Raw genomic sequence first — 19,893 nt, 5'->3', positions numbered from 1 at the left:
GAACAACTAGAGGAGTTTCTGTTATTTTCACTGAGACCTGACTTATACAATACATCCCCTTGGGTAATAAAATAAGCTTACAGTTTACATTTAATTTCAGAATTTCATCTTTCTATTGAAAAAAACCATAACAAGAAATAACAAACTATCAGAAACTATCAGAAAATAAAATTCCCTCTAAAATGTCATAAAATTGATGTGGTATTCCAAATGATTTTAAGTAAACACATGCAAATAGTTCAGTGAGATCTGTGCATCTCCCCTGTGCTATTCATCAATACTCAAAATTAGGCACTTTTTGAGTTGTGTCACAAGGTCTGAGATCTGACTGCGTACGATACAATTTCTGAAAAGTGACAGAAAAATAAGTTGCCTGTCATGATTATGTAATTCTGTGAAAATTTAGTTGCATATAGTAAAACAGGTAGACTCCATTTTTTCTCACCTTGTGGCCCTGGAAATTGCATCAAAATATACAGGACATTTTCTTTTCTACAAGCAAAAGCTATATCTGCAAGATAAATTCCTAGCCTATAATGTTTTAAGTAAATTCTAGCTCTGGCTAATGATGTCACAACGACAGAGGTATAAACAACATAAACCTCAACCATAAAATAATAAATACCTATATGATAGGGTCCTAGAAAAGGAGAAAATATACCCATTATACTAAAGCGTTGTGGAAAAAGCATATACCATATGAAGACCACGGTTCAATTTTATTATGTGTTGACATTTATACCAAAATATAGTATATGCTTATCTTATTAATTTTAAATATTAAATGCAACCTTGTCTACCTTATTTAACTTGAATAGAACTTGAAATAAGTGGTTTAAGACCTGATTTGGATGGCTTGGATTTCCTTTTAAAAATCTGATGGCTTGAGTCTGATATATGTCTTATTATACTCTATATTCATTCAACATGATACCAGGGATCTGAGATTTTGTCCCCAAGTTTCAACTATTCTTTACAAAGTACTTACTGTGACACCAATTTGAAAACCTCGCTCAGAGTTTACTTTTAATTAAAGGTATACTTTTTTAAATATCATCTCATTATTTATTATATACAACCACCTCCCCGACCAGACACCCTCCACAGCCAAGTAAATCAGGCACTATCAAAAACTGAAATAATTAAAGGTTCTGAGTGTAGCTTTGGCTCTAATTATCTCTGCAATGATCAGAATCATATTTAAAGGGCAAATATAATCCGCTATAATCCACCGATTACAGTGCAGCTAGAATACCATGGAATTTGCAGACCACTTTCATTACTTTGATTCTATCATGGTTAAGGGATCAACATCAACGCATATCTTTTCTAGACATTCCAAAGTCACCTAATAAACGTAAACGACAAACAACGGAAACTGTCAAGACTGACACTATCTCAGCCCCGTAGACATAATGCACCTAGGGTTAGAAAGTAAAGGTCGAAACCCTTCGCTAATAATGAAGGTTGGAATCTTTTATCATAGACAAGGGACAGGTCTCAAGAACAACAATAATCTCCTGTGTGATGAGTACCACTATGGACTACTGTTTCCATATCCTGTTTAATCTACTTCTTCATTGTCTTCAATTTGACCAAGAAAAATACACATGACTTTATCTGGATGCTCATTTTTCATACATCAAAGGGTTTGAGTTTTGTTTTTTATTTATTTACAGGATATATTGCATCCATGTTGACGGGCAATAGAAAAGCCACAAAGTTGCACATGCTGCATCGTCAGAAATGTCTGTCTTTAGCTAAGAGGCTCACTTTCACCATTTCAACATTGAAACTCAGGTCTTTGTACAGTAATGACAGATTCGTAGCAAATCCTAAGGGCTTCTCCTATCTGAAAATATGGCTTGCCCTCAGCACTCCTGTCTTCTTCCTGTCCACCTCTGAGTGCCTACTGCTCTGGTCCTAGGTGTAGCTGTAGACGCTCCTGAGAGCCACCCAGGAAATGGGTTCCATTTATCTGTGTTCCATTCTCAACTCTTCTCCTTGTTCAATCTCCTTTACACGATCTGCATTGATTTCCCAATGCTGGTATTACGTCACAGTTGTTTCTTTATCCCATTTTTTACCTGTGAAGATTTTGTTAGGCGTCATTCAGCGCTCACGCAGCTCTGTGCACCACTGCAACGTCTTCCCATCTGTGGAAGGGAAACCTCGGACTTCTAGAAGAGCTCTCAGGACCTTTTAACTGCCTCTTCCAGCCTTGTCCGGTCCTAAAACACCCTTTGTATTCCTGATAGCTCTGACACTGTTTGCATTACAACAAAAAGATTGCTTTTCAACAAGCACAGGAAAACCCTGGATGGCGAGTAACCTGTTCTGTGAGTGTTCCACCAGAAGAGCAAACACTTCTAATAAATTTTAACTCGATAAACGAGCGATGTCTTGCAACACGAGGAGTACGTGATGCCGAATGTCACGTGATCACAACCGAGCCCATGGTTCTTCTTGCTGGCTCGCCAGCTCTCTCTCTCTCTCACTGCGGGATTTTGGGGGATCATCACCCATGCTTGGAAAGTTCAATCTCAGGCCGCGGTGTTTGTCAGTAATCAGTGATTTTTCAGAATGTTGGGAGGTGCGCACAACTGGCATTAGTATATTTTTTTGTCCCTTCAAAGGACCTATGGACAGTCCTTTGATTTTCCATATAAGAGTAAGCTTAGGAATGCTCTGCTTCATTCTAGGTCAGGCTGACTCTTCAGTCAGACCCTTCCCTCTGCTGCCTGATTGTCAGTTACATTAAGTACAGTATATGACAGGAGTTGATTAATACTGTACTATAGTCAACATTCGGGTGAGCGTTTACAATGGCCCATTAGTGATAGTGAAAGTCGTCCCATGCAATAGCCCTCCTTTCTCTTGTCTCCCTCACACCAGCCATGAAGGTTTTCAAAGGTAAGTGCAGGTTAAGTTATTTTTCTTTACGTTTTGTATTTTCTTTATTATTTTGCGCTATATTGCAGTATTGTAATCATTTCTATGTGAATATTTTTGGGTTGTGGAATGAATCATCTGAGTTTCTATTACTTCTTACGGGGACATTCGCTTTGATATACAAGTGCTTTGGATCACAAACACGTTTCCAGAACGAATTATGCTGGCAAACCAAGGTTTTACTGTACTATGTGTCAGGCTCAGAGAATCCAGCGGTGAGACTGTCCCAGCTATTAAGAAATTTACAATGGAATGTAAGAGCAGAGCAAATTAACAGGGAAAAACACTTTTTCTGGATAGATTTAGAGATAATGTGCGACCGCAGAGTGTTATTGGACACGTAGCAGGGCCAGCTACTGTAGTCTTAGGGTATCTGGGATGCTTCTAATCACTATAAAACATATCAAAGGTGTAATTATCACCAACAACGTGTAGATAAAATGGGACTGAAATGTTGCTTATGGATTCTACCTGTGTCTGCAAATCCCACAAAAGAGGTTTATGAAAAAAAGAATTTCCTACATAAATAAATGGACTAGTGTTTAAAATCAGCAGGGTCCACCTTCTGCAGCCCAGTGCTAAGGACTCTGTCCTGCCATTATAATTTATCTCTTCTACGACATGTGAGCTCACTGCAAATGAAAGAGAGGTTCCCAGACTCAGTGATGTCCCAGAGTCCTAGGTCACCTCAACCAGGCCAAGATAGAATAACCTGAACCTTTAAGAATAACCTTCTAGAAACAATGCTTCACATCTTTCAGATTTATGTTCAGACTCAGATTGGACCCGTGACCGGACAAGTGGGCGTTCTGGTCACAAGGACGGGCACTGATGGGTAGGTAGAGCACTGATGCGGACCGTGGCTGCGGCCAGCCCCTCAGGGTGGCACACACAGCAAGCAGGTAATCGCCCATTTCTATGCGAGATGATATGTTTATGTTCACACGCAACAGTAATACATTGAGAGGGTTACTGTTCGCAAAGTGCCCCTGCCATATAATCTCATATGATTCTCATTACATTCCTGAAAGTCCAGAGGCCAGACACTTGCTCTGAGTGGTTACATAAATTGCCCAGGTCAGACAACTCGTAAAATCGGAAGTTCCTGGCAGCAGACCCTGGGTTCTTCTCACACCCCCCGCAGTGCTTTCTGCCTCAAGGCGCTGACGGTACAAAGGAAAGCATATACTAAAGCCAGTAACACTGAAGTCAAAGGAACAGCCAGCATGGCACCGTGCCTTGAAAGAGATCAGACTCCATGTCTGAATAAAACCATCGAATTGCCATTTCTAATCAAGCCAAATCTCTCATGGGTTCCTTCCCAAGTTTTAGGAAAAGTGAAATAAACCATGAGCCAGGACAACTGAGAAAATAAGCAAAAGTGCGGAGGCATGTGGAAATTTCATTTTCAACAATCACTTTTTCAGAAAAGGAAAGCCAGACAAAGCAGTAATCCCTAAGAGGCTTGCTTGACTCCATTTAAAAAAAAAAAACAAACAAAATTATAAGAAAAGTGCGCGTTGTGCCTGTTACAAATTATGTACATCCACAGAGATGAAGAGAGAATCAAACACAACTATTTAGGGATGCACTGAGCAGGAACAGAGCCCCCGACACAGGAACCCTTTTGTGCGGAACACACTGGCATTTAGTAGACAGGATATGGGTTTTACCCAAGTCCTCCTTCCCTGAATTCAACTATTACAAGGAAGCTCTCCACATATATAATAACCCCGTTTTATTATCCCGGTATTGTGCTATATACTTACAGAGTTATTGGTCAGATTTTTTTTAATCTATTTATTCCAATCTATACAATAAAGGCGTATTATTTGGGCATGGGAACATACCTGTTCTCTGAGAGCTTTGATGGTTTTTTGAATTTCTGCTGCAAAATTGCTGAAATCTTGGGCAAACTCTGTTTTTGCCAGAAACGTCACATTTCTACCATCTTCAACTACGGACAAGTGATCTTGTTGCCTGTGTGTACAAGAAGCAAATAAAACGCTGAAAAATAAAAGTTGCATGATAAAAAAAAAAATCAACAAGTATTCCTCAGGCATTGGAATGTACATGGCATTGTCACTGCTGCTCTGTGTGACCATCAAAAGAAAAAGATGTGACTGGAATTAGAAATTAAAATTAAATGGCACTTAAGGAGACAATCCAGAGTGTCACATCTGCTTCACATAGTTTACTTAAAATGATAAGGAAATGTTTCTTAGGAAATAAAGGGAATGCCATGAAGTATTACCTATCTATTTGACATATTATTTAGATCTCAAATTATGTCTTTTGCTAAAAATTGTTCACTTCATTTCACAGTGAAACACCAGTGACAAGTTAAATATTATATATTATATAGCACCCAGGTGGGAAAGTTCCTTGCTCTATTATAAATTCATGGCAAGAACTAAATTAAGATAAGAATACTAGTCTGACAAAAATCTAATCTTAAACCAGATGCAAAATAGCTCAGTATTGTCGATAATAAAAGGAAATAAAAATTCTCGGGCTGAATTTAAAAGATAATTCCTGGAGCTTAACTGAAGTTCTCAAAAGACAGAGGTAAATAATGAGTTTAGAAAATTGAAATGAAAGTTCCACCCATCTATGATTACGCTATCTTGTTAAAAATATTTATATATAAATTTGATTTACTTGACATGCTATGTCAAGTTTTCTTTTTTTTTTTTTTCCAAATTTTGTTAAAAGTTGTTCCTTGTGAAGAAGTCGTCGTAACTTTCCAAACTGTTCCCCTTTGTTCTGCTTGATGTATGTCCTCTATTGTTGAGTAAGAAAACGGCTTGCCAGACATGTCCCATGAGCTTGTAAAACAATTCCTAAACCAAGGACACGTTACAGAGTTTTCATCAGAGGGAGAGAAGTTAGGAAAAGGTAGCACTGGAAAAGAACAGAAGTTACCACTGCCAGTTACGCTCAGTCACTAGATCAACTCTATGTCCCTTAAGACACTGACTTAGAGGTGCCACGAATCAATAGGGACCATACACCAGCTTTTACTATGATGCTGTGTTCAAATCAATTCAAGGGCACAAGTGTCGATATGGATGATATTAATGACAATGGATAATTTGAATTAAAATTATCTGAGATTTTTGTCTTCATAGTGCTCTCTCCTGTAAATCATCAGCGTCTAACCAGAGGGATTTAACCACAAAGAAGTCTGCATGATTGTCTAAAGGCATCACCAAGATCTAACGCGTTGAATGCAGGAACGTGGGGAGTAGCTGATATTGGCAAGACCAGATTTTACACAATCGGATGGTGTTTACAATGGAACAAGGATGTGGGGGGGTGGGTCATGTGACCGGCATTACACTACACAGATGTGGGGGTGCTTTCCAGCAAGGAGGCTGCTCACATTCTCTCAGAAAAGACTGGGTGACCAGCGAGCAGGAAATACATTTGTACGAGGAAGACAGAGAAGAAAGTAATGGCTTCTGCCTGGAGTAGGGGGTGTGGGTGAGTCACCGAGGCTAAATAAAGCAGACTGTAGTTCTTTACCCATTTCAGGGACCCTGCAGTTCTGATTGTCCTTCCCCGGAGGCCACATCATCACCTCAACCAAGGCACCCAGCGGTGCTAAGAGATACTTGAAACAGCCTTGTTTTTCAGATGAGAATACTGTAGCTTAGAAGGTTGTTAACATGTCCATATTATACAGCTATTAAATTGCACAGCTAGATGCAAATCAGGATTTTTAGAAACAAAATTTAAAAGTCCTTTCTTAACCACACATTTTAGGCCGGATTAGATTTGTTTCAGGCAATGTGGAAGGAGAGAAAACAGACAAAGATACTAGCTGGGGAGATTGTTGGTGGGTGGTGGTGGATGAAAGAAAACATGGACAGTATGGATGTTGTTGTATTTTAAACTCCCGTTTTTAAATATTTTATGAAAGAGAGAGAGAGAGCGCTAGCAAGTGGGGGAGGGGCAGAGAGAGAGGGAGTCTGAGCCTGGAGCCAGACACAGGGCTGGATCTCACGACCTGAGCCGAAATCATGAGCCAGATGCTTCACCACTAAGTCACCCAAGTGCCCCACTACATTTTCAATTCTTATTAGAAGCATGAAATTCAGCATAGAGTTTGTGATGAAAGAAGAGTAATATTTGTCAAGTTAAAGTGATGCGAACTCATGAACAGTGTGTTGAAGTGAGGGAGGGTAAATGCAAGAAAGACGAATGTGCGGAGAAAAGCACGAGTGAAGTCATAGCCTGCGTGCTCCGTGCACGGCGATCGAGGGGATCTGGCCCTGTAGGAGCCAGTCAGCAAACTCGGTCGGGTTTCCCCTGGAACGCCCGCCCCCCCACCTTCCGTCATACGAATGTCTTGTGCCCGAGTAGCACAGAACCACCTACAATGGGTCACTGAAGTACGTCGCTACAGGACAAAACAAAGCTGCTATTATCTTTTTATTGTCACGTCAACGATAACTCCCAATTGCAAAGTGTGTGAGCGTAAAATACGGGAAGACTGGCAGGAGGCTGAAATTGAAATCGTCCAATCTGTAGCCGAGGGACAAAAGGCCGCATGTGAGCGCAACTTGGACAAGGTCACCATCATCTTAAGAGTGTGGAAAATATCATACATTCAGTTATCACCTCCAAACAAGTGAAATGAATCTTTTCGAAGGACCTGGATGTGGCCGTGGAGGGGGAGGGGGCAGAAGGCAGGTACTGGCTGTGCGGTCCTTGCCACATACATGTGGACGTGACCGTCAGAGCCACATCCCCATTGACATCTTGTAAGAAAAGAAAACCTGCCTGCAAATATGTGGGCCAACATCTATTTCCAAGTTTTCTCTGGTGAAGCATGTCATGGAGGAGAGTGAATTACAAAGCAAATGAAATGCTAAGTTACGTAACGGCCCAGTGACTGTTTTCTGCCACTTAAATTATTTACAGATGGTTCTCACTGGGGCTCCGGCTCCTGGTCAGCGGTCTAATTACCTTGCAAGAAGGGGCCCCAGGAACATATGGAATAGGTTTCCTTCCTTAGCCTGGAATTAAAGCCCTTTCTTTCTCTGCCTCCATCTCCTTTTATAGAACATTCTTCCGGAATGCTCTTCATCCCTAAGCACTGAACACACCTGCTCGTTCAGACACACCAGCCTTACCACTCTCCAAACACACACCTCACTTTTCTTTGCTCCCATGACTACGCTCACTGTTCTTCCACACTGGTAATCCCTAAACCTTCATCAAAACCTTAGTCGCTTTCTCAAGATACTGCCTCTGCCTACGCTAAAGGCCCAGAAGAACTAACTACACCTTGTTCTGAACCACACGGCATCTGAATTCGATTTCATATCAGTACCTGCACGAGCGCTTTGGTTCAATGAGTTACTATTTGCGTAGTATTTAAAAGAATGTTCGGCATATAGTGAGCACTGGAACAGCATTTGCTATCCTGGCTTTTATGGAATGCCTATAAAACGCCACATCCCACATTACCATTAGGTGCTTCACATAGACGTATTCCCAACATAACAATCCCAGAAAGTACTGCCCATTTTACAGCCGAGGAAGCGGAGATTCTGAAATTTTACATGACTTGGAATTATGTAGTGGAAACGCCATGAACCTGTGCCAGAATCTGAAGCCTTTACCCGTCTCTCTCATCAGATGACCCTGCCTCCCCTCCTAGATGGCAAATCTTACAAGACAGTAAGTAAATCTTACTTCACAAATTCCCACTTTAATTGAAGACAGGAACTTCAATGATGTACTTTGAATTTGGCTGAATTATAATACTTAGGAGGCTGCTATGAAGGACAAAGTTATTAGTGTGTGGTAACAACGTACCCCTCCTAGGGGGCTGTGAATTACAAAGGTTCTGTTTGTTTGTTGTTTTGGGTAATTTAATTACACAAGCGTCTACTGATATTTACTCAGTGAAAAGGAACTACTTGAATATATCCTGTTTCCGTGTTCAGAAGCTTCTGAGACAATGTGAGGAGAAACGTAAAGAAGTAACCATAGATGAAGCTCGTATATAAGTGTCACAAGACAAGTCCTAACAAATTTCAAAGTAACAAGATAGACATTTCCCGATTTCCCAAGAGTTCAAAAATATCCCATCTTGGTCACAAATGAAACCTTCCTTGCAACCGACTGTACATGAACTCAACTCAACTTAACTTGATAAACATTATTGCTTTTCTTACAAACAATATGCTGAGTTTCCTATTTTCAAAAAGAATTTAAAACACAGCAATATCCATAATGCGATTTAAGGAATCGAAAATAACACTCACGATGTGCAATGTTCTGTACTTTGTTGAGAAGCATTTTCTGCCAAGCCTGCCCTGGATATGATGTTCATGGCGAAAAGGGACCCATATTTATCACAAAATTTATTTATTTGTCCATCTTCGTGTAAGTTATCATGCATGTAAATGAGTCGACTGTGGTTCCTATAAAACCCCTCGAACTGTACATTTGAAGCAAATCTCTAGGAAACAGCCTAAAGGAATTAAATACTTCTGTACATACCCACGACTCAGATCACGTAAGTCCTTATCTTGCTCATCAGGATAGCTGTATTGAGCAGAGCGTTTCTTTCGAGACTCTTGTGCGAATGCTCTCAACTGTCCTCTGCTCCTACAGCCTGTGGGGGAAAAGCATCCACATGAGCATCGTGTGACACTGGCATCACCGTCCTGATTAGCACTTGAGCTGAGGAGGGGGGTGCAAGGCCCTTCAGTCAGTGCAGTATGGCCGAGGACACGGCTCACCGGAGGACTTGACAATGAGGAAAGGAACAAAACTGCGGTAGACAGAATGCTTGAAATTCCAAGCCCTTCAAGTTACTTTGTCTACCCTGCCTACCAACTCAAGACGAGTTTTTTTTAACATTTATTTATTTTTGAGACAAAGAGAGACAGAGCATGAACGGGGGAGGGTCAGAGAGAGAGGGAGACACAGAATCCGAAACAGGCTCCAGGCTCTGAGCTGTCAGCACAGAGCCCGACGCGGGGCTCGAACTCACGGACCGCGAGATCATGACCTGAGCCGAAGTCGGACGCTTAACCGACTGAGCCACCCAGGCGCCCCAAGACGAGTTTTTTTTAAATGATCTTGACTGCACAACAAAGTGCACTGAGTTAACACGACTGGGCTGTACGCATAAAATGGTTAGTGAGCACGGGAGATTTCACGTTCTGTGTAGAAGTAATGGTGTTTTTCGCCACAATTAAAAAAATATAGGAGAATGGTATGAAAATTGTTATGTAAATAGGAAAGACAACAAAAAATGCCCTTTAAATTTCATCTGAAAATAGTTGGATTGGAAACTAGGTATATTGAGAAGAAGAAAAAACAACGATAGAAGAACCTACTTTTCCAGAGAGCAAAACTACTAAAGCTCAAAAAAAATAAATAAATAAATAAAATGAAATAAACAAATAAATATAGGAATTTTTAATACTGGTGGAAAAACTAGATGTAAGAGGAACATGATAACTATCCCAGAGCATTTCACCATGCAGTTGAAACTAAAAGATTACACTGGGCAGCATAAATTGGAGGGGAACAAGGACTTACCCTGTAGCTTTTTGTGTTGGGCAGTTATCCAGTTATTTCTAAGGGAAGGGGGAGTAAAGACAACTTACAACTTCACCTTAAGTACATGAAAATTAAAATCAAGAGGCACGTGGCCCATGATAAATTGCTGAGCAAAGCTGAAGACTGAGTTTTTCAAACAACATAATGAACTGCAAATTCTGTAAAATTTGACACAAAATGAAAAAAAAAAGACTTCATTATACAGTATGAACTCACCAATATTAAAACATATAGAAAATAAACTGAAATGAAAACATGTCAAAATGGTAACAGTGATGTGTCTAGAACACTGGTTACAGTTGTTATTTCTTTTTTCTTATTCTACCTCCTTTGTTTTTTCCCAGTTTTCAATGAGAAAGTCATTATTTATACAACTTAAAAACAGTAAACGCAGGGGCACCTGGTGGCTCAGTCGGTTGGGTGTCCGACTTCAGTTCGTGGGTTCTAGCCCCACGTCGGGCTCTGTGTTGACAGCTCGAAGCCTGGAGCCGGCTTCAGATTCTCTGTCTCTGCCCCTCCCCCACCCATGCTCTGTCTCTCAAAACATACACAAATGTTTAAAAACTTTTTTTAAAAACCAGTAAATGTAAGTAAGCAGAGAGAAATGGGTTATTCCAAAGTCTGAGTCACTTCAATGGGGGTGAGCCCCGGGACAGGTGGGAGACTTCAGACAATCAAGGAGGAACATGAAACTACAGATTCCTGGGGACAGAGAAATATTCAAGAAGGGAGGTGTCACTGTGGCAATGACAAACTACCTCAACTGGGCAGCTTTGCTGATCAACTGGTGGGAAATGCATGTTGCTGAAACCGTTTCTTATGTTACTTTTGAAACTAGAGTTTTCAGACATTATAGATAAAGCTATGCATCACACTAACAGATCTATACATGCTTATTTTTACACCACTGCCTCAACCTAGCACCTCATCAATAATCAGCAATCCATAAATATTTGCAGATCTAGGTGAGAAACAAAGAAATAGGATTGAGAACAAAAAGAACCCAGCTAAAAACATTAGGTTTAACTCATGTAATAAAACTTAGTTTTTCTCTTTCAGAACAATATATCATTTTTGGCAATGAATATTTAGGTAGAACTTCCTAAACGAAGGTATTACGCTAAGCAATGCAGGGAAAATCGAAAGGAATAAGGTGCGGTTCTTAGTTTTGAAGAGTTTGCAAGTGGAAAAACATGGCATTTCCAGTCAAGCAAGTATCTCCCCTTCTAATTCTCATTAAAAAGGAAAAACTATAAAGGAACGGGACTGCAGGTCAACTCACATTATCTATCGTCTTTCATTTATCTTTTGGGGGGATATGCAAGGTCATATACATAAAACCCAAAGGCAAAGAGTGGTCTTTATAATGTCAGGCATACAGCGGTGCACATTATGTGGTCAGAAACACAGACAAGTACTCCCCCCACCCGTGTTTCACCAGAGAAGGAGCACTGAGAGTTTCTATCAGTGGAGGATTGGGTGGGCAACCCACTAGGGCTGCAATGACCATGCAGGTCTTTTAATGTGGCAGCTGTTTGAGTCCTGACATCTTTTTTTACAAAATTCACTTTGGTATTATCCCTAGTTATATATAGCTGAAGAAGCAAAGCATCCTTGATTGCTGAGTATTTGGCTCTTGTGCAAACAACATCTGAATTTAAACAGTATGTTAATTTGGTAGATGCTTTGGTTTTACACCTCTGCTTATATATCCGATATAAAAATGTATATACACTTGTTCGAACTCTGTTCTTAGGCTTGACATCAATTATTTATTTGAAACTTTGTCATAACGTGTGGTGGATATTTTTATCCCTATTGTGAACTTGAGGAACCTAAGGCACAGAGAGGTTACACTACCTTCTCTGAGGTACTCCAGCTTTTACAGAAGAGGCAGGATTTGAATCCAGACATTTGGACTCAAAGGTCCAACCTTTTTTTAAAAAAAAATTGTTTTAATGTTTATTTTTGAGAGAGAGAGTATGAGCGGCGAAAGGGCAGGGAGAGAGGGAGACACAGAATCTGAAGGAGGCTCTGAGCTATCAGTACAGAGCCCGATGCAGAGCTCAACCCCAGGAACCGAGAGATCATGACCTGAGCCCAAGTCAGAAGCTTAACCAACCGCACCTCCCAGGCGCCCCTCAAAAGTCCAAACTCTTAACTGCTACACTATACCAAAGAATGAGAAATATACAAATAACAAGATTAAAACTCTTAGATATGTGTGTACAACTTCAAAATAATGGTACCATTCTTTGTTAACGAAATGAATGGATAGATGAATGAATGAATGAATGAATGAATAGGGCTAGTTAATGACTTGAATTCAAATTGGCTCAAAAGTATTGTCAAATTTCTGGTCTACATATGACTTGGGGGTGGGGTACAAATAAACACAGCAGCTCCTGCTTCAGGAATAGCATCAGGAAGTGTGGATGAAGACAAAGCAACATGGCTCGTTTCCAAGAAGCCTCAGGCAACGTGTGTGTGTGCCAGTATGTGGAACTTCCCATTGGGCACAGCCTTCGCTGTCCTCCCCAACCCATCCCATAGCCTGTGTCCTATGAATGAAGGCCTAGATCTTTACTGAACCAAAAGAAATCCTTCCCTGTGTGCACGTCCTCCTCTCTCTTCGCTTCTGTCAACGGCGCCATTGGTGGCTCACCACCCAGCGCCAACTTTATTTGATCTCACCCGAGTAACAAACACCACAGGTATCGTGTCACCATCTCTAAGAAGCCTTTCTTGAACTGCTAAGACCAGGTGAGATGGAAATTCATCACTTTCTCTTAACGCTCTGCGCACACCTATCTACCACTCTCCGTTGGTTCAGAAGATATCCGAGAGGAGGGCTCTGTCCTACCAGCCAGTTTATCCTCAACACGTAGTACAGCACCTGCACATGATACATACTCAATAAATATTTGAATGAATGAATGAATGAATGAAATCGAAGAGGACGAACCATTATTTTTAAATATCCAGTTTCTTGTCATTTTCTGTGTTTAAGAGTTTGATTGCAAGAATCAAACTGTCTGGCTTTGTACCACGTCTTCCACATTTCAATTATATTACTTTGGATAAGCAATTTGAACTTGCTGACTCCGCTCTCATCAGTACAGAGCTCGGTAACACAATTTATCCCATGGACTTGGTGAGAGGATTAAATGAGCTAAGAGGAGCAAAGCACTCGGCAAGAATGCCAGGCACAGAGGAAGCTCAAACATGGCCCTTATTTCTGGAATAAATGTTAGAGAATAAGATAAGTGAGTTATTTAGTTCATAAACAACTTTTGCATAATGTCAGACTTATAAATGTTTTTGTTCATAAGCATACAACCGGCATTCAAAAAATGTCCTTGAATGAATTAAAACTTAATGTGTTTGTAGGCAGATATTTTTTTCAAGGCAATTCCAAGTGAGTTTAAAAAACAATCCCCCCCGCCCCCAAATCATTGGTAAAAACACTTCAGGATTTTTTTTCTTTGTAGTGAAAAACAGCACAGAACAATTTGCTGAATTTGTACAAAAGCAACAATTTGCTATTTAAATGCACCATCAAATTAAACGAGTAGAAACATGGTGTTAGTCTGCTTGGCAGTGAGTACTGAGAAAAGGAAAGTTTATTTCAACAGGCATGTAGAATCTAATAATGTCCCTAAGAGTCATATCTGAACTTAGACCCCATCTAGTCTGGTCCAGAGGTGGACACATGGTAAGGAGACATGTCAGGACAAGGGGTATAGACACTGATGATTAATTTAATGAAGTCAGAGGATTCAGCACGATGCCTTAGGAACAGGCCTGGATATTCTCACTCATTGGAGTGGATGGACATTCCTTGATGGGTGAACAAATAAAATTCAAGTAGGGGAAGTGAAGCCACCGTGATTCAGGCAGTCACACGTTTCCGTGAATTGATCAAAACCCTGCAACTCTGGAATATCGGTGTCCTGATGCTGCATTACGCATGTTAAAAATATATCAATGACGACAGCCTTAAAAACTGGCAAAAATATGTAACACTGTTTTAAGTTATCTTCGGCACTTGTTTCTTAACATTTTAGCGCTTCTCATTTGCTGGCGAGAAGAGAAAAAAGAAAAAAAAAGGTACAGACAGAAACTTAAAGATACATAATAAAAACGACAATCAATTTTGGGGGGAGTTTGAGAACAACTCTACTCAATGCTGTGGTTTTATACTGTATTTATATAATACAACAGCCAACTTTAATTCCTAGCTCCTGGTTCCTATGAAGGAACCAAGTATATGAACATTTCCTATCTTTAGATGGTGTTTCATCTGAATTAGTGAGCAATACTGAACTTTCCCAATTGTTTTGAAGGGAGGGGTCACAGCAGAAAACCATAGATATTTCTTCATACTCTTATCAGCATTCCATTTTCTTTTCACCTTACAACTGTATCAATTGTCTATTGCAGTGTAACAAGTTACCACGCATTGGCTTCAAACAACAGAAAGGCATTTTTTCTGGATTGAACGATGCTCCCCCTGAAGTCATATGTTGAAGTCCTAACCCATAATCCCCCGTACCTCCGACTGTAACCCTATTTGGCCAAAGGGCCACTGCAGATGTAGTTAGTTAAGAACTCACACTGACGGAGGGTGGGTCCTAATCCCTTGTGCCTGGTGTCCTTATACAAAGGGGAAGCTTGGACGCAGATACACAGGTGGAAACCCATGTGAAGATGAATGTAGAATCTGGGGTGAATCAGGAGACGCCAAGTAATGTCAATGCCAGCAACCACGGGAAGCCGGGGGACAGGCAGAGAACAGAGTCTCCTTCACGTCCTGTAATCAGTACCTACAATTCTTCTGACCTCCAAAATGGTAACACAAGAAATGTCTGCTGTTCAAGCCACCCAGCCGGGGGTATCTCATTATGGCAGCCTTAGAAAACTAAAGTGTTCACTTATTTAAAATATTAATTTATTATTAAAGCATTAAGTATTCCACCTAACTGTCATTACCTTCTTGACAAACTATCTGTTCAAATGACTTAAAAATGCCTAAGTAACAATTGTATTTAATTTTTTTTTAGTGTTTATTTATTCTTGAGAGACAGAGAGTGAACTGGGGAGGGGAAGAGAGAGGGAGACACAGAAACAGAAGCAGACTCCAGGCTCCGAGCCGTCAGCACAGAGCCCGGCGCGGGGCTCGAACTCACGGACCGCGAGATCATGACCTGAGCCGAAGTCGGCCGCCCAACCGACTGAGCCACCCAGGTGCCCCAGATATTACCTCTTATAAATTGATCTCCTCAATAATATTCAAATCCAATTCCTTTAAAGTGTGCTAAATAGATGCTAAGATATTTCACACATTAGCATTTCTAACTGTGACACTTATAGATTGTTAAATAAAAGTAGACCTGTTTCCACTAATGCTTTCTTCCTTAAATTCAACTTTTTAAAATATTGTTATTGCCACTCATGTTTCTATCTTTTCATGTGCCTGACTTACTTTACCTATGCTTTTATATTTATACATGCTAAATATTTGGCTTACGTATGTGTCTTGTAATGATGTAGAGTTAAAATCGCTTTTGGATACAGCTAAGAATTTTCTACTTTTAATAATTCTCTTAGTACACTGGAACTTCAGCTACATATGAGTCTTACTAGCTTTCTTTAATTTTTGCTTATGGTTCATCAGTGTTTCCCTTAGTTTCTACATTGTTGATTTTATTCCCCTAGTGAGCTGCCAAGGATACATCCTTTGTTACTGGTAAGTAACTTAACACTTCATGGGACCACACTTCACTATCAGTGTCAATACTTAAACATCACTAATAATTCTAAATATAACGAAGATTTTTTTTAAACTTTACAGTAATCCTAAACGGGACTTGGTTACCAGAAACACAAATTTTGGGGGTTAAGAGGCCTTTCCCTAACGTAAACAACTTAATGGAACCATGCTTATTTAACAACCTACTTCTGATAGAAGACTTTTTTCCCCACTGGGATGTCACAGATTGTAAATAAATGGAGAAGGCTGTATTTGGAAGATAACTCAATATCCTCAGAACTTACGAGATGTCATTTTCCAGGGAATACCTCACGCCGCATGTAAAGTCAATAGTATCAGTAGAATTGGATTCATTAACTGTATCCCCACTGGAACACATCATATTTTGTATCATTTCAGGGCTGTTCAGAGCAACTTAATCCCGCTCATGCGGTTTGTTCTTCACCTCGAGGTCAACACGCTTTTCATAGAAAAGACTGTACCAGCAGAGCCAAGGAGAGGGGGAGATGTCCCAAGGCACGCTATTAGAAACAGCAACAACTTTCAAAGACAATCCTGAGAACGCTGTTGCAAATTAATTAGTTCATTAAAGCTTTATAGGAGTTGCTGAAATCTTACTTCTTTAGCAACACTTTGAAAGCTTTTTGTAAGTTAAGCATGAAAACAGCCATAACGTCATGAAATATTATGGTAATAAAATCAGTCTCTCATGGAAGAAATTAAACTTTCATTAGTTTACAAACATAAGCACAATTTATTTGAACTAAAGTCAAGAGTAAACATAAATGTATTTACATTTGTATGTAAAATATACTGTATTTAAAATTACTTGATGCTTTAAAGACAGAACTTGACGTAAACGATGCAGCTGGAAACTGGAAGACCAGATGGTTCCATAAATCCCAGGAGAAAATATACATCTGTTGGCTCTTTGTGAAATTGTTTTATTCCAAAGAAGTTTTATTTAGTCAAGTGGCATGGTGTCTTAATACATCGCCTGCATTAGATGTTATTTTTAATTTCTCAAATGACTGGGGAATAAATCATTTTCTGTTTGATACTTAAGGAAATGTTTTATGCTCTATGTAAAATCCATTTTATCAGTACAGTAAGATTTATTTGATTTATGGCACAAACAAATGTGCCAATTATACAGTCTGCTGAAATACGTAGGCTGGCAATAAGGACTTGTGAATATTGCTATTTGCATCTGTGAGGTCTATAATGTTATGCAAAGGCTCTTGATCTATTGATTAAATGATACTAAAAATTAGTTTACATTGGTGGTAGAATGTCAAGAGTGTTGCATTTACAATGTTAGTACAGGATTCTAAACAGGAAGGGCATCCAGCTAGAGAAAAGTTCCTATATTTACTACGGGCAAAAGGGACTTAAACAGAAAGTAGAGAGAAAACAAAACGAGCTATGACATTACAAGGTAAGAAAAGGAGAAACCAAAACAAAACCTGGACTTGAACCTGAGATCTGTGTTCTATCCCGAGCTGTGCTAATAAATAACGAGGGCAGGTTCCTCGGATGTTTGCAATGTTTGCTTCCTCATCTCAAAATGAAGTGGTATGTGTGTGTGTGTGTGTGTGTATATATATATATATATATATATATATATGTATATATATATATACTTTAAGTTTATTCATTTCTGAGAGAGAGAGAGAGAGACAGAGCATGAGCGGGGAGGGGCAGAGAGAGAGGGAGACACGGAATCTGAAACAGGCTCCAGGCTCTGAGCTGTCAGCACAGAGCCCGATGCGGGGCTCCAACTCACGGACTGCGAGATCATGACCTGAGCTGAAGTTGGACGCTTAACCGACTAAGCCACCCAGGCGCCCCTTAACTTTCTTTTTTTTTTAATGTTTATTTTTTTATTTATTTTTGAGAGAGAGAGAGAGAGATAGAAAGTGAGTAGGGGAGGGGCAGAGAGAGAGGGACACGGAGAGAATCCTCAGCAGGCTCCATGCTGTCAGCACAGAGCCCAGTGCAGAGCTTGAAGCCATGAACCGTGAGATCAAGACCTGAGGGGAAAACAAGAATCAGACACTTAACTGATGGAGCCACCCAAGCATCCCAAGATTTGTAACTTTCTTATTAAATTTATTCATTCTGTCGTTGGCTAATCTTGATTGCTATGATCTTTTGGTAATTCGAAGTTTAGCAATTCCCTTGCAAGGTTTCCGTGATTCTCAGTCCTTCAAATCAAATCAAATCAAATCAAATCAAATCAAATCAATTAATACTTTGAATATGTGCTCCTTATAAGATAACTTCCACAGCTAAGGCTCTGTTCTGGACCTCTCTTTGTTCCTCATGTTTTTCTCCATATTTTTGGTAAGAACTTACTGTTTTCTAGCTCATACCTATGGCATCGAACTCCTACTTTCCTGCTGGCTGAAGTAAAAGTAACACCAAATCAAGCAATTTATGCATCTGATAATTGTCTCCACAAACTGGCCTGATGTTTATATACACTCTGAATCAACCTATTAAGTTGTTTTGACATAATACAGACATACATGTCTATAGACAGGACATGTCTGAATGGCATTTTTCTCACATACTCAGAAAAAGAGAAACCTCACGAACAGTAGGTACAATAATCTTTACGAGAATCTTCCATGATTTGAATTAGAATATTATTTCTTTACTCCATACCAATAGTACTCATTCCAGAGTGCTAGATTTAAAGACTAACTCATAAGCATCCTAGTTTTCTGCTGTATCCCTTGTACCAAACACATGCATGTTGTTATCAGAACCAGCCTATGCTTCCCATGTTGTCTTCGTCATTCTCCCACATTCTCTGATACTAACAGCAGCTGCTGTTCAAATTACGGGCTCCTTGAGTGACTGGTTCCTGAAGGAGATCATCCTGATAGACGGCATCCAATTGTCTGTAGATACTTTCAAATAAATCAGTTCACACATGTTTAGCTGGTGTTTGCTCATATTGACAGAATCGGAGTCAACAGAGCGGATGGTTTAAACCTATGTGTCAAATAAACCGGGCAGAGAAATAAACCCATAAGGCAGAGAAGCTGGGCAGAGAAAGAAACCCACAAGGCAAAAGGCAGAAAGCAGGCAATGATGAAATGGAACAAACAAGATGTCTAGGCAAGTTTTCCTGGTGTCCCTAAGTTTTTGGAGTTCAGCTGTGTGATTTTTGTTTTAGAGGGATGTATGGATTTATTTTGGGTCTGGAAGGAAACAGATCAGATCAGGGGTACCTGGGTGGCTCAGTCAGTTAAGCATCTTACTTCGGCTCAGGTCATGATCTCATGGTTTGTGAGTTCGAGCCCCACATCGGGCTCTGTGTGGACAGCTCAGAACCTGGAGCCTGCTTCCGATTCTGTGTCTCCCTCTCTCTCTGTCCTCCCTTGCTCATGCTCTGTATCCCTCCCTCTCTCTCTCTCTCTCAAATGTAAATAAACATTAAAATTAAAAAATAAATTAAAAATAAAGAATTTGATAAATTATAATAGGGTTCTTAGAAAATAACTAACTTGCAAAATCAGAATATTGAGGCAACTGCAAACCATGCAACATGAAGAAAATGGGGAGTT

At 39.9% G+C, this 19,893-nt stretch overlaps 1 protein-coding gene across 11 annotated transcripts in view; it reads right to left on the bottom strand.

The window, feature by feature from the left end:
* Positions 1-19,893, bottom strand: part of PXDNL (peroxidasin like) — a 446,099-nt gene that overhangs the window by 39,265 nt on the left and 386,941 nt on the right. For all 11 annotated transcript variants that reach the window (XM_053208345.1, XM_053208348.1, XM_027042824.2 and 8 more), the window contains 2 exons: positions 9,472-9,586; positions 4,803-4,932 (listed from right to left, as the gene is read on the bottom strand). In XM_053208345.1, coding sequence (XP_053064320.1) covers positions 4,803-4,932; positions 9,472-9,586 — 245 coding nt within the window. The remainder of the gene's footprint in view (positions 1-4,802; positions 4,933-9,471; positions 9,587-19,893) is intronic.

This window comes from Acinonyx jubatus, chromosome F2 (genome assembly GCF_027475565.1).
Source record: "Acinonyx jubatus isolate Ajub_Pintada_27869175 chromosome F2, VMU_Ajub_asm_v1.0, whole genome shotgun sequence".
Lineage (NCBI taxonomy): Eukaryota > Metazoa > Chordata > Mammalia > Carnivora > Felidae > Acinonyx > Acinonyx jubatus.
This window is presented reverse-complemented; position numbering and strand designations above follow the sequence as displayed.